Raw genomic sequence first — 15,504 nt, forward strand, 5'->3', positions numbered from 1 at the left:
GGGACCGAGCAATGGGAGCTCACCCCGACCTTCTGATCGGCAAGCCCTAGGCTCTGTGGTTTAGACCACAACGCCACCTGTGTCCCACGTAAGAGATGTTACTGGCTGCCTAATCTCTTTGCTGCTTTTACTACTTCCTTACTATTTGTAAAGCAAGCAGTACAGTTACATGCAGGTAAAGGTAGAGGGACCCCTGACCATTAGGTCCAGTCGTGACCAACTCTGGGGTTGCGGCGCTCATCTCGCTTTATTGGCCAAGGGAACCGGTGTTTGTCCGCAGACAGCTTCTAGGTCATGTGGGCAGCATGACTAAGCTGCTTCTGGCAAACCAGAGCAGCATACGGAAACACCGTTTACCTTCCCGCCGGAGCAGTACCTATTTATCTACTTGAACTTTGATGTGCTTTCGAACTGCTAGGTTGGCAGGAGCAGGGACCGAGCAACAGGAGCTCACCCCGTCACAGGGATTCGAACCACCGACCTTCTGATCGGCAAGTCCTAGGCTCTGTGGTTTAACCCACAGTGCCACATGCAGGTACTCCCTGCTAATGACTAATTCTCCTAGACTATTATCACAAACCTATTCAACACTGTTGGGCCAATATTGCAATTTCAAACAGGCATGCAATGCAGTTTGGGCAATTGTCTCTAACCACATTTTTTCCACTGTGACACAAATCTAAAATCAGATATTAAATCTGTAGAGCTGAACAAAGTTAACAATAGAAAAATACAGACTTCTGCATAAAAAATATAATACTGTCCCATTGTTCTTTTATTGTTTGGCTGTAGTGGGAGGATTTCATTCTATTTCCTACCTTTATCTCTTCTTCCCCAAGGTAATCCAATAATCCACACTCAAAATCACCGATAAACAGGCCAATTACAAACCCTTATCAACTTCTGGGAAACCTGTCAGAATGAGCCTCAAGCAAAAAGAAGCTTAACAATTCCTATTAAGTTGTATGCATTTGGAGTCTTCTGTTCAGCACCTCATCTGATGGTATCAGCTGCTTTCCATCCAACACATAATGAGGTTTATGATCATTATGTGGAAAACCTGCAACAGCCTGATTTTTCTATGTGTGAAAACTGATTGAGATAATAGAATAAAATGGTCTCATGCAAAATTTTCACAGATTATAGTTTGCCATATTTCATTAAAATGAGATTCAGTAAAAGATAAATAAATCTGATAATATGTTGAAACCAAAAAAAACCAAAAACCACTGGTACAATTCTATTCCAAAACCCTCTACCATATTTGTTAAGTAAACTCTACTATTCCCACAATAGCTTTTACCCACATGCACAGAAGAGCTTCTAACATATAAAAGTAAATTCATGGCAAGGGTAGTATCAAAGTTACGTCTTCAGTTAATAAATGTGATGTTACAATGTTCCAAAGCCATAATATTGAAAAGGATTTCCTTGTCAGAGATTATTTTGTTCCCACACTCATAACATTCAACTTCAAATGTTAATTACAGCAACAGCTTGGTTCTGCTTCTATTTCTGAAAAGTACATGCAGTTCTCAACCTTTTTAGTCCAATGCAAGATATTTGGCGCTTAAAGCAAAAACAAAAAATCTGAAGACTACGTGTTCTCCTCATTAATACAATAAATAGTGGGTAAACTTGTCTGTTTCAAAACAAAAATAGACAACTATTAATGGTGGTCCTCAACTTGTGCCAATTTTTTAAAAAGAGAACATTGCCATCATAATTTGAGAAATTAGGTATAATGAACAAGGAGGCAATATACATCAGAGCTAAGCTGACAAGCAATTTTAGTTTTGTTTTCACTTGCATTTTCTGACCTCCAGTTTTTTGTGAACACTTTTGACTGCACCTCCAAATATGCCCTCTATTTATATGGTTAAAAATTCACCAAAAGCTGGCTTTTAAGGCTCCTGAGAACTGTATATAGTGCTGAGGTTGCCTACATGAGACCAGAGCCAGTTCTTCCATTTAGGCAGCAGTCCCCAAGGCAGCTGCCCCATGGGTTACCTGGTCTAGCAGCATGGAAGTGGTGCCAGCATCAGTGCTGATTTTGGCTAAAATTTTGCCCGAAATCATGTGAGATCTTGCTGGTGCTGCTTCTCCGCCAGCAGCGAAGGAGGTAGTGAGGGAGAAGAAGCAGTTCCCGTGGCAGCAAGGCAAGGCGGCACTTCCTGTTTTGCCTCAAGTGGCAGAACGGGACACACTGCCCCTACACAGGACAATACAAGGAAACACCAAAGCCTTGGGGACAGGAGTGCTGAACGAGCCCTGGGTGTTTCAGAACAAGCTGTCAGAAGTTCCTGAAAAACTGATCTAAACCTGAATCCAACACCATTTATATGTTTTAAAACAAGGAAATCATGAAAGTACATTGACGATTTGTGGAATTTCTCAGAAGTCCCTCTTTATATTCTCTAGAGCCCTTCAAGTCAGCTGCTAGCTGTCATTTTTTTTAAAAACCACCAGTACCTCCTAGGTGGAGCTTGGGGCAGGAAACAAAAGGCATCAGTGGGGGGGGGGGAGGTGCTATTCCCCCTCATCACTACATTTGAGGAACTAGGGGAAAAGAAAAATTGCAGCCTCTAGCTTCCCAAAGAAGATTCACTACTGGCTTAAAAACAGCAACAAAAATCAAAATAAAAAATAAAGAGACCCATTCAGACCACAGTCATCCATTTTACCCAAGCATTGTAAAGAAAAATATACAACTTAAAAGCACAAAAAGTAACACGGGCCTTAAAAATTAACTGCTTAAAATGTACTTTGACTGCAATTCTATGCACACTTACATGGCATTTAACAAAGTGTGACTTACTGAACTTTTTGAACAAAGTGGGACTTACTTCTGAATAAACATGCCTAGACTTGTGCAGTTAGACAAACAAAGTCAAGACACACAAATTTACCCAATGCAATTATTAACCATGATGTGTCAGCATATTTAACTCATTAATTTTCCAAACCAATACAAATAAATGCTTGCAAGGCTCTAACAATCCATACCTTGATTCTTTAAATATTATATTAGCTATCCTCACTTGGCATTAGTTTAATTTTTAAGCTACTTTATTTTTGGCATCAATATTAAGGTAAAATTGAATCCATCTATGTACATGTCTCTCTCAGCTATTTTTTGAAATTCCAAACATAACGAGTCCAAAGGAACATATCCTATACTTGATTTATTTCTAATGTATTTTTAATTGATAGCCTTATTGATACCCAGAATTCTTTCATAATGACTTCCTACTATACATTATTAACTAATACCAGAAGAAACATTCAGTGAAGTACAGTACAAGGACATGGCGCATTGGTTTACAATGTTAGCTTTTTGTGCACAATCAACTGCCACACTTAACCTTCATTTCATTGGCCACTGAGAGAAGGAAGATATATTGAAAAACTGTCAAGCCCTATGCAGAGCGCATTGAACAAAATAAAAAGAAGAAATTTCAACTACTTACAAACTTCCCCTTCTTGGAAGGCTCAGTTCCTTCTGCAAATGAAGAAAAATGTAATTATGTAAAAATGAATTCTAAGCATACAATAAGAATATTTTTCAATCATTTACCTAAAATGCCACATATGAATGGTTCAGACATCTTATTCTAGACCAAGATTTATGTTTTTAAAACTACCTTAGTTCTTTGTGCACTATTTAATATTACAAAGTTGAAAATTGCCTTAAGTGATTGCCTCTTATTTTGTTATACAGTATATGAAACTCTAGTACTTAATTCTGCGATCAGAAATCCCACTCAATGCCAAATCTTTGGGAGGAGCAGCAACTGCATAGTTAACTTCAGAAAATTCTTGGCCTCTAATTACCAGGAAACAGGCAGTTTTCCATTAATAATAAAATAGAGCTCAGGCAGTTTTCAGTCAGACTCACCTTTATGGCATGTAAAATGGGTCCTTACAAAACATTATATACTTTATTTAAACCCTTACTGCAGGACTATAGGTTGAAGCCCAACTTAACTGTCTATGGCAGAAAGGTTCTTTCCATCCATACAGAAGGCTTTAATCCAGAGGAGGGAAGAAGAGTTGGGGTAATTGTCATCTATTTCCCCCTGTATCTGTTCCATAGTACTCCACAGCAGCTTCTAACTCTTCAGAGATTTTTGAAGGTTGCAAGGGACTGCAGGGGAGAGGGTGAATTGGCAAAGTATGATCTCCCCCACCAGCAGGAGCAACACCTGGATCGAACTCCAATCCAGGGGTGCTCACACTAGCAAAAGCAAAAGGCCAGGATCTAAGACTATATATTTAACACTCACACAATATAAGCTTGCAGCACAGTGAGAGAAAATGTATACCTCTTGTTGTTGCTGAAGCCACATTTTAAGTATATTTGCTCATCTTTGGTGAATCTCAAAACCTGAATTCAACATCAGATGTATCATTTAAAACAAGAGTGTCATTAGGATACATTGGCAATTTGTGGCAGTTCTAAAAAGTAATTTTTCTCACCTTAAAGTTATTATACACAAACACAAACTTAATTTGAATTCCAGCACAGCAAATGCTACTTAAACATAAACTAAAATAAAACACGACAGAGAGAGCAAACTAACAATACATTGGTAAAGTTTCTTTCTAAGTTCTATTTTTAATTCTATTTCTTCATATTTTTAAGTTATGCATTATAGTTCAGAATATCAAAAATAAATGCTGAGTTATTGTACGCTTGAAAGCATTCAATACACTCACACAGCAACAAATGTAAATTTCCTTCCCTCTTTTCATACTCTACTGTATACAAATGAAGGATTCCCAGTTCCCATCTTATAAAGAATTAATGCCTGAATTTATTTATTTTCCTGCAAACCACCACCATCCAATTCTTTTTTCTTTTGCATTGCACTATTTAATTTTAAGTGAATGGGTTGTTGCTTTTAACCTAGAAATGTTGGGGCATAATAAACTTTTACCCATGTTCTGAAAAACACAAGGATTTCCTACAAAGGGATTTTGCACAAATGTAACATTTCTTGTGGTGCCACATACTAAGAAGGTCTGTTTTGGGATTAGTCAGAAGAGAATGTTCTCCCCTCTCCTCCCCTTGATTCCTTCAGCCTCATATTTCTCTTCCACCTCCACTGTCATGTTATTTAACATAGCTCCAACAATGAAATCTCATCTACCCTCAAATCTAAATTGAAACAAGATAATCAGTGAGGAGAAGCAGGAGAACAAAGGTATGCGGATGAGTGTTAGTGTCAAGGATTTGGGAAGGTGGTCCAGAGAAAGAAACAATTTGGTATGATCCTGAGAGAAATAATTAGCTTTGAGCTACTCCTAATGAAGTTTTAATGCAGGTTATAGTTAGAATAATGCTTTTCTTAGGCTTCTTCCAAAATTAAGCAAATAAAGCAAATTATAGGATTTTATCATACTTTTCATTTCATATTTCAACACACCTATCATTTAGAGGTCTACATCACCAATGAACACTGAGAGTTCATACAAAGGAACTATTTACTTCCATAAACAATAAAGTTGCCTCTACTTAATCACTTATTTGTAAATACAATATTAGAAGAAATTTATTATATTATTTCTGATGTGTAGCTCTACACCGGGGGTGGGAAAATGTTTTGCCCTAGTAGGCCAGATCTTCATCTCATCCCTCATCCCCACCCTATGGGCCAACTTTGACATGATCCACTTGCATCATTGATGACATGAATCATAGGTGAATAATCCAATTCTGTGCTAAACTATTATTTCCCATCTAAGTACTCATATATTGTTCCCTGTATTATGGCTGAACCAACTGGAGTGTCTTCCTGTATATGCATCTTTCACACATGAAGAAGGGAATAATAGCCTAGCTGCATAAACTTAAACAAAACTAAACATATATTTTATTTTTCATATTTATTTTATTATATTTTAAAAAGTATACCTATTCAGTAAAAGCATATAGTGCTAAAAAAGAGGATATGGGAAAGCTGCAAGAATTTTTCACAATTGTTACACTATTTCATCACAGTTGTACAGTCTAATCTGAGTATGACTTAGTTGAATGCCACCCATTATGCCATGGGGGGAAGCAGACCTCAAGTACCTTGATCTGATTAAATGTTTATTCAGCACCATAATTAAAAATCAGGTTTATTTAATGTTAAGAAGTTCAAAAGGAAGCAACTTTCTGATCGTCACAAAGGCCAGTCATCCAGCACAGGGAATATACTCCTGTTAGCTACAAAACAGGATTAATATGTTTCCTCCCGAGCTCAATCTGATGGGATAAAATTGTAAAGGTAAAGGTAAAGGTACCCCTGCCCGTGCGGGCCAGTCTTGACAGACTCTGGGGTTGGTGCGCCCATCTCACTCAAGAGGCCGGGGGCCAGCGCTGTCCGGAGACACTTCCGGGTCACGTGGCCAGCGTGACAAAGCTGCATCTGGCGAGCCAGCGCAGCACACGGAAACGCCGTTTACCTTCCCGCCAGTAAGTGGTCCCTATTTATCTACTTGCACCCGGGGGTGCTTTCGAACTGCTAGGTTGGCAGGCGCTGGGACCAAGCAGCGGGAGCACACCCCGCCGCGGGGATTCGAACCGCCGACTTTTCGATCGGCAAGCCCTAGGCGCTGAGGCTTTTACCCACAGGGCCACCCGCATCCCTAAATTGTACTTCTGTTCAAAGCACTAGAAATACATTTCACAGTAGGCTCACTGCTAACAATTTTTATGCCTGGCCACACCCAAATTTCCTCTTCGTGTTGCATGACATAATCTTTGGGTAACAAAAGTACAGAAATGTTACCACAATCTGGCTCTCTGAATGCAACATCATTATTATTATTTATCTTGCTATCCAAGTTTTCCCTCTCATTATCTGTAAATAATCTCATGTAATATTAAGAGGATTTTTAAAAACCTTGATGTAGCTGAGGGAAATATGCATAACTCTTTCAGTAGTTCTTCGCTGCATTAACCATTTAAAAAGCCTTGTTGGCACTGAACTGTGGAATTTGTGTCTGCTTACAATTACAAACTTAGTGAATAGATTGGCAGACCAACCTACTGAAGAGAACTATAGAAATCATGTTGTAATTGTGGAGCCCTCCTGAAATTTTGAATACTCTCTTAGTTATGTAATTTGCTTTTCTGTATTGATTTGAATGTCACTATATACTCCCCTGCATGGGGTGTGAATGGAGGGGCTCTACGTCTGGTGTGGGACACAGTGTGCTCCTTCTGGGTTGTTTGTCCACTTTTGGTCTCCACCCTGCACTCAGTTCTCACTTGTGGCTCCTAGAAGCTGTCAGCATGCAACAGTAGCCACACTCTGGGAAACAGTTTTGACTGGTAAGATAAACCGAGTGAGGGTAGTTGATGAATTTCAACCCACTGTTGAGTTAGGTACTTTCCCTGTATGCGAAGACAGGCTCTGGGGGATTGAGCAGACGAGATCAATAGCGGGTCAAATAGCTAAGAAGGCAATTTCTGCATGTGCTGTGGAGGGAAGGGAGGGGCAAATGGGGCTAATCAACCTGGCAAGGTAGCCTCTGATCCTAAACCTCAGATATCTTCAGAAGAAGAAAAGGCTGAGGAGTAAACCCTATACAAATCCGGAGTGGAGTTTCTAAGATGGTTGGATGGGGTCTTGTATGCCTCAACCTGGCAACTCCTGCAGCCAAGCTGGTGCCAAACATATTGCTCTGCTTTCCTTTGGACCACATCAGTGAGGTCAAGAGTGGAGTCTTGTCATCTGTGCAGCCCAGGACCTGCATACACACTGCCCAGGCTTGCGCCCCAGCAAGGTATCTTAAGTGCTGCTAATGCATTGGTCTGACTTCACCCCCAGAGGCACACTCCCATGTCTCCCAAGACAGATGCCAACAACAGTATACTAGAGATGTTGGAGAATTCGAAGAAATGGAAGCAGAAACTGCCCATGTTCACTTATTCATCCCATGTCTGTAATGGAAATCAACCCAGTAAATATGATCAGTATTCACTTTTGTTGCTGTCTGCAAACAAAACATAATTTATTTTTTTAAAGTAATATTTATTGAAGATTTAAGGATTACAGAAAGAAAAAAAGAAAAAACAAAGTTAAACAAAAGAAAACAATACATTACAATAAAGAAAAAAAACCAGAAAACACTACTTATCTTAACAAAACAAAAACAGAAACAATTAAAAACACATTGAATATTCCCATAACTTATCTTTCATTTACTTGTTTCATTGACCTCCTCACACCTCCCTTTTTTGCCCTTGAAGCTGTCCCAGAAACTCCAGCAGGTACAGAATGCTGCAGCGAGGCTCCTCACAGGGTCTCTGCCATGGGAGCATATTCACCCAGTGCTTTTCAAGCTGCACTGGCTCCCGGTGGAGTACAGGGTCAGATTTAAAGTGCTGCTTTTGACTTTTAAAGCCCTTCACGGCCTAGGGCCCTTGTACCTACGGGACCGCCTCTCCTGGTATGCCCCACGGAGAGCCTCAAGGTCCATAAATAACAACACCCAGGCCCTAAGGCCCAGTGGTCCCAGGCCCTAAGGAAGTTAGATTGGCTTTAACCAGAGCCAGGGCCTTTTCAACTCTGGCCCCGGCCTGGTGGAACGCTCTGCCTCATGAGACCAGGGCCCTGCGGGATCTGATTTCTTTCTGCAGGGCCTGTAAGACAGAGTTGTTCCGCCTGGCCTTTGGCTTGCAGCCAATTTGATTCCCTCCCTCTCTTTTTTTCCTTTCTTTTCCTTCTCCTCCTGCGATGAGGCTACATTTTAATATTTTAATGTTCCATTATTTTAATGTTGTATTTTATTTTTGTTTTTAAGTTGTAATCATTCATCTTGTTTTTATTATTGCTTGTAAGCCGCTCTGAGCCCGGCCTTGGCTGGGGAGGGCGGGGTATAAATAAAAAATTATTATTATTATTATTATTATTATTATTATTATTATTATTATTATTATTATAGTTCAATTAGCTATTTCAGCAAATCCTTTCCATCTTTCTCAGTTTTTGTCCTATAATTTGTCTTGACACAATCTAACCTTACTTTTCCCTCTTTAGCCCATTAACAGTCTATTTTTACTTCATTCTTCATAACATTTCTGCTAAAGCCATATAACTTCATTCCAACATCCTTCTAACATTCATTAATTTTACAATGTTTCTGTAAATAATCTTTAAATTTCTTTCAATCTTCTTCCACCGACACTTCTCCCTGGTCCAAAACATAAATTATTGCCTCCCCCTCCCCATTTGCATTATTTCCTTTCCATTGACATGAATGAAATGAAATAACATGACAACATAATTCACATAAGTTACATAATTACTTTCATAAATTACTTGTGGTGTAATTTCACCACAGTAGTCAATGAGACACACAACATAGTTTTGGGTGGAAGACAAACTGCACTGTAATGGAAACAGTGCTGCATGTGATTAATATAGGGCAGAATAGGGTAGAACTGTACACATGAAGCATATAAGCATTCATTATTGAAAGTTTCTCATTTAATTTTACCAGTTCCACACTATTTTCTTTCCCCCACCTTTGTGTGTGTGTGTGTGTGTGTGAGAGAGAGAGAGAGAGAGAGAGAGAGAGAGAGAGAGAGAGGAGGAGGAGGAGGTAGGGGGAGAGAGTCCGCTATATAGAGGGAAATCTTTGAAGTCTGAAAGCCAGGCAGCTTGACAAATGTACACCAAAAGAACAAGAAAAACTCTGAACAGTATTAAAAGCACAAGTAGTATTTTGGTTTTAAACAGCCTTGAACACTCAATACATTCTACAGTAAATGAAACCTGTTCAGTGTTCCTTAACATATGACACATTTCAGAACATCATGGATATGCACATAATTTCAGTATCCAGCTGCATTTCCAGCTGCAGGAACAAAGACTTTGACTTACAACAGAGTATAGATGAAAAGAATATATGCCTAGCCATACCCACAATGCAGAAATTCTGTCCATTTGTTTACCCATTACCAGTAAATTACTGTAAATTCAAAATATTGATCTGGACACCTCTATATGGAAGCAAAGAGGTGCCATTGACTTTTGTTGTCTGCTGCTGGGCCCTATTCCCTGAAATCAATAAAAGCTACAATGTTCATAAACTGCTAAAGAGATGGCTAATGTTGTAGATATGGGGAAGCTTTTAGAATAAATCTACTTTCAGCTTTTGTGGCAATGTTTTCAAATATTGAAGTAATCCTAATGCATTTTCACAGTTACCTAAATATACTCCAGGAAATTTCTCACTTGTCACATTTGTGAAATAATTAGGGCTTTATAAAAAAATAAAACAAAAGCTATTCTACTTTCAGGTCCTTATTCTACCGCACACATCACCGTAACAAAAGTAATCTGCTGCTCATAGGCAATCTACAGAACATCATGGCCATGTTTTTTTCCCAACAAAGAGCAACAAGTAGGTGAGAATGTATCTTTTGCAAGAACAACTCTCCTGGTAAAAATGTATAGGCTTTCAAGCTCTACAATTCCGCAAACAACTTAAGGAAGAAAAGTTACTCTGTACTCAAATTAATGCATGTGTAAACAACCCAGCTGTAAGTAAGGATTTCAGTTTTTCCAGGCAAGTTTACTCAGTTGCAGAGACTTATTTATCCACCTGGGACATCTTGAGTTTTTTGTCTCACCTGAGGTGCGTCTGTATGCTTGCCTATGTGTCCTATAAGAAGCAAAAGCCTAAGAGGCTAGGAAAGCCGGAAAGCCCTAGACCCGGGAAACTAGTCAATCCACCGTAGTGACTGATCTCTAACACACTGGGTTAAAAAAAATATGAAACAATTAATAATGCAAGTACAAAACTGCTAAGTATCCAATGCAATTGCTGTGATGAGTCTCCATATATTTTTAATTGTTATTAATAACCTCAATTGTGTTTGACACTTCTGTATGCTACTAATAAATTCAATTCAGAATCATGGGCTGAATCCAACACAGTCACTGCAGAAGCAGAACAACTCATGTAAAATAATTTTCTCTCCCTTTTGTCTCCCATGTGTGCATGCACGCACACACACACACACACACACACACCCCTGCTCCAGGGTATTTGGGGGAAATTCAGAGCAGAACTGGAGGGTGGAGGGGAGAAGAAGGACTGTTCAATACATACAACTCATGTGTTTGTATTTCACAAAGTGGTCATTATTTACAGTGAAGATACATTTACAGCATACTCAGATCCCTGTCAATGACATTTATTTCCAGGTGAGCATGTATAGCAGGGATGGAGAAGCCTTTGGACTCCAGCTCCCATCAGTCCCATTCACCATGGCCAACAGTGAGGAATGATGGGAACTATAGTATAAAAGCTACACTTCGCCATCCTTTTCAAGCATGAACCATACAGCCATGTTTTTCAGCCGTGTTTTTTTTTCCCATTCTATGTTTAAGCTGAACAAAAAACTTTGGAAACCTTTCTAGCCACAGTAATGAACTGAAGTGGCAGTGCACACATTCTTAAGAGCATTAGAGTTTTCTGGGTCAGGCCAAGGGCTCATGTAGTTCAGCATCCTGCAAGAGCAAACTCCCTTACCTGTGGTTTCTAGCAACTGGTATTCATTATTTATTTTGTATTTATTCAGAGGCAAACTGCCTCTGATCATGGAGACAAAGCATAGCCAGCTTCGTCTGTCACAGGAGAAGGTGGCAGAAAGCCTTGCTTCACTGAGTGTACAATAATTAAATGGATAGGGGATCCACGGGTGCAAATTGCCCTCCATATATGCCGCCCAATAAAACAGTCTCATTCTGCCACATTACTGGGCCAGACCTAGCTGGGCTAATTGGTTTGTCGGGACTGTAGCCAAGATATTGTTCTGTAAATCATTGTCCCATTTTTCAGACATTCTAGTCAATCACAGTTTTATTAAGAGTAAGCGGTTAGAGTAATTAACTTCTGTGCATGTGCCAAAAAATAGCTGCTGATTTTGAGCATCTAGCATGAGGAATGCAAATTGCAGAGAGATTAAAATCATCACAAAACCTCATATTATTGATTTGATAATGAGCAGAGGATGCACTTCAGTTCAAGGTAGTTTTTATTTGAATACCTTTGGACATGACAAACTGGGAAAATTCATTTTCCTACTTGTTATTTTTGAGCTTTTTGTGGTATCACTAATTATACCTTTATCAATTACAGAGGCACAAACAAAAGCAAAAACCCTGGAATTGACAAAGGCCAAAGTACAGACTATTGCATTCAATGTGACATACTTGGCACTTCAAAACAAACATTTTCTAGTCTGCTTTATCCAAAATCAAAATATTGTTCTTGTATTATAACCAAAGAATACTAAAGATAAAAAGGAGGCTGTAATAACAACAACAACAACAAAAACACTTGTCCCTTTAACTTGAAACATAAATTAGATATACAAGGGGCATTCATTAAATATATCCCCTGATCTACTTCCGGTTATCGTAGGAGGATGTAACTGCACATGTATAATGATACATCTTTCCATAGGTAACGTAGTAATTTGTAGCTTTGAACTCCTAACAGTTTCTCTGTTACATGTGCTAACATGGAGTAACGTCTGATAATCGAACCAGTTGAATGCAGAGCTGCCATCAGGTTCTTGTACTTGAAAGGGTGCACACCACGGGAGATGTTCGATGAGATGAAAGGGACTTATGGGGAGGCTGCCCCATCGTATGGCATAGTCAAGCACTGGTATTGTCAGTTCAAGTGTGGTTGAACTTCGGTGGAATGGCTCCCATTCCTGGGCGACCACATCCCTCCATTGATGAAGACACCATTCGGAAAGTGGAGGCTGCCATTTTGGAGGATCGCCTCATAGCCGTTCGCCAACTAGCTGCAGATGTCAAGATCAGTGTGGGCTCTGTAGAAAAAAATAATCTATGACCATTTGCACATGGGAAAGGTGTCCGCATGGTGGGTTCCCCAGCTGCTGACGCCTTTTCAGAAGCAGGAACGAGTCACATGCTCACGGGCTCTTTTGGCCATGTGTCACAAAAACCATGAAGACTTCTTCACCAGACTAATTACTCAGGACGAAACATGGGTCCATCATTATGACCCAGAGACTAAATCCTAGTCCAAACAATGGAAGCACTCTGCCTCACCACCTCCAAAGTAGACACATGTCCAACTGTCAGCGGGCAAGGTCATGCTCACGGTCCTTTGGGACCAGCGTGGAATAGTGATGATGGATTTCCTGGCAAAGGGTACCACAAGTGACATACTACAGAAATTGCGGAAGGCCATCAAAATCGAGAGGCGCGGTATGCTGACCAAAGGTGTCTTTCTCCTGCAGGATAACGCCCCAGTTCACAACTCGCATGTTGCTCAGACGGAAGCACGGTCCTGTGGCTATGAAATCCTTCCTCACCCCCCTTATTCTCCCGACCTCGCACCATCAGACTTCCACTTCTTTCCAGCCATGAAGTTATTTTTGAAGGGTAAGCTTTTTCCAAATGATGAATGCTGATTTCTGAGGTCAAGTTGTGGCTTCTGATGCAAAATGCTGACTTCTACAGATGAGGTCTCCACAGCTGCATAAAGTGATGGGAGAAGTGTTTGACTCTTGCTGGTAGCTATGTAGAGAAGGACTAATAACTGTGCCCAGTTTCGTTTGTCTCAGTCCACGGGAAGTATGTCAGGGGAAATCTTTAATGAATGCCCCTCGTAATATGCACACCGTGCCATTAATTAAAACATTTTAACACTAAAAAAAAATAAAAATGAGCTCCACAATAATAGCGTGGAGCCTTTCATAACTTGATATTTCTTGAAGTTTGATCAAATGAAATTCTCAACAAGAATATACCTTACAAAATACTCTTCCAAAATCAGTTTGGTTAGCTAAAAATCCCAAGCTAAACAAGAAACAGTGAATTTGTAAATACCAATTTAGTACATATGCAAACTTTATAAGGTAGCAACTTACAATTAAATAGCAAAAATCCTCAGCTAACAAAAACCTGAGTTGCCCCAAGCAGCCAACCAAGAACACAACCAAGCCAGGAAATTTGTAGATTTGTATTATTCAATAATTGCTTCAACATCTGTGCAGCTGAAAGGAAGGATACTAATACTGAACTAATAGTAGAACAATCCATTATTACTCATGCCAGATGGAGACTGCAATCTAGGAGATACTATGGGTCGTTCTTGGTGTGATCAGATCCATAGAGACATAGTAACCAACACTTCTCTATAACCTTATAATGCCCTTCCATGACAGCAGAAATACAGAGCAGTGAAAATCTTCTTAAAACTAATCCCATTTATCCACTCAAGATATTCTTCAAATGTATGCTCTGCCTTCAAGAAAGGATATCAAGGAAACATCTTGCAGTTGTAAATTGCTGCCAGGTCAGATTCCCTAGCAAAGATTTCTATTTGAAATGTGATTTGGGATATAACAATCTAGATAGCCTCCTGCTGAGTTCTGAGATAGGAAAAGCCAAACAAAACCAAGAAAATAATAAGGAAAAAAGAAAAGAAAATATTTCCATAATGCCATTTTTGCCCTAATACATTTATCTGGTTTCCTTGTTTCTGGCTAATTAGGGCAGTAATCATAGAACTTATTTCCATGTTTGTCTGCACTGGGGGGGGGGGGGTGAAATTATTTTTGCACACACACACTACAAATGCTTTGTCAGAATTGGTCATATATGTGGATTTTCAATAAAGAGGCAATGAAACAGATATTGTGATTCCAGCCAGGTGCTTTCATAGCACTTCAAAACATTAGAATATCTCTTTATCACTATTTTCTGTAGTGACCTTTCTGTGGGTGTCTGCTATAGAACTCCTGAACAAAATGAGGACTTGGATGGTGCCTTCCTAGAGGAGATTACCAAACATTCAAAAAGAAGATAGTCATGGAAGACTTCCAACTACCCCAATATCTGTTGGAACAAGTGTTAGAAACTGAAATATGAAAGCTAAGAGCTAAATAGCACCTTAAACCTAGATTATAGGTGCAAAAATTGAATGCCTAGGCACACTTTTTTATAACAAGAATATAAAGCTGAAAACAAATGAACTGCAGCTAAAATCTTATATTTATTTTTCACATGGTCTAGTCCTCATCTGAAAACTGCAAAGAAAAAAACCAAAGCTATGCTTCCGCTGCCTACCTCCCTAATATTCTTAAGAGGGTCTCTTCTCCAGTCTTCATAGAGTGGCTGAAAGTGGGGAGGCAGAAAAAGGTCCTCCTTTCCTTCCACTCTGCAGTTTTCAGTGGAAATCTTAGGCGCAGTATTGCGCCCAGAACTCAGTAACTGCTTGCGCTAATTAAATTCCTTGTCACAAAACACATCTAGAATGGGAGTTTCGAAGGCTGGTTGGGACTCAAATTCTGCAAGAACATAAAGTCCAACAAATTCCTATTGCCTCACTGCCAACTTCATTTGCCAGAAGGTGGAAGAAGCAACAAGGGGATCACCTCTCTTAGACCTGGTCCTCCCCAACAAGGAGGAACTGATCAACCAAATGGAAGTACTGGAGAACCTTGGAAGGAAG

The 15,504-nt window shown here is 39.6% G+C and overlaps 1 protein-coding gene across 18 annotated transcripts in view; it reads right to left on the reverse strand.

The window, feature by feature from the left end:
- The window catches only part of MAST4 (microtubule associated serine/threonine kinase family member 4), a 210,853-nt gene that overhangs the window by 128,337 nt on the left and 67,012 nt on the right, over positions 1–15,504 (reverse strand). For 15 of the 18 annotated variants that reach the window (XM_083703393.1, XM_083703394.1, XM_083703391.1 and 12 more), the window contains one exon: positions 3,471–3,502. The exons of the other annotated variants lie outside the window; for them this stretch is intronic. In XM_083703393.1, coding sequence (XP_083559519.1) covers positions 3,471–3,502 — 32 coding nt within the window. The remainder of the gene's footprint in view (positions 1–3,470; positions 3,503–15,504) is intronic. 18 annotated transcript variants of the gene reach the window in all.

The sequence above is a fragment of the Podarcis gaigeae genome (assembly GCF_964106915.1).
Source record: "Podarcis gaigeae genome assembly, chromosome: 11".
Taxonomy (NCBI): domain Eukaryota; kingdom Metazoa; phylum Chordata; class Lepidosauria; order Squamata; family Lacertidae; genus Podarcis; species Podarcis gaigeae.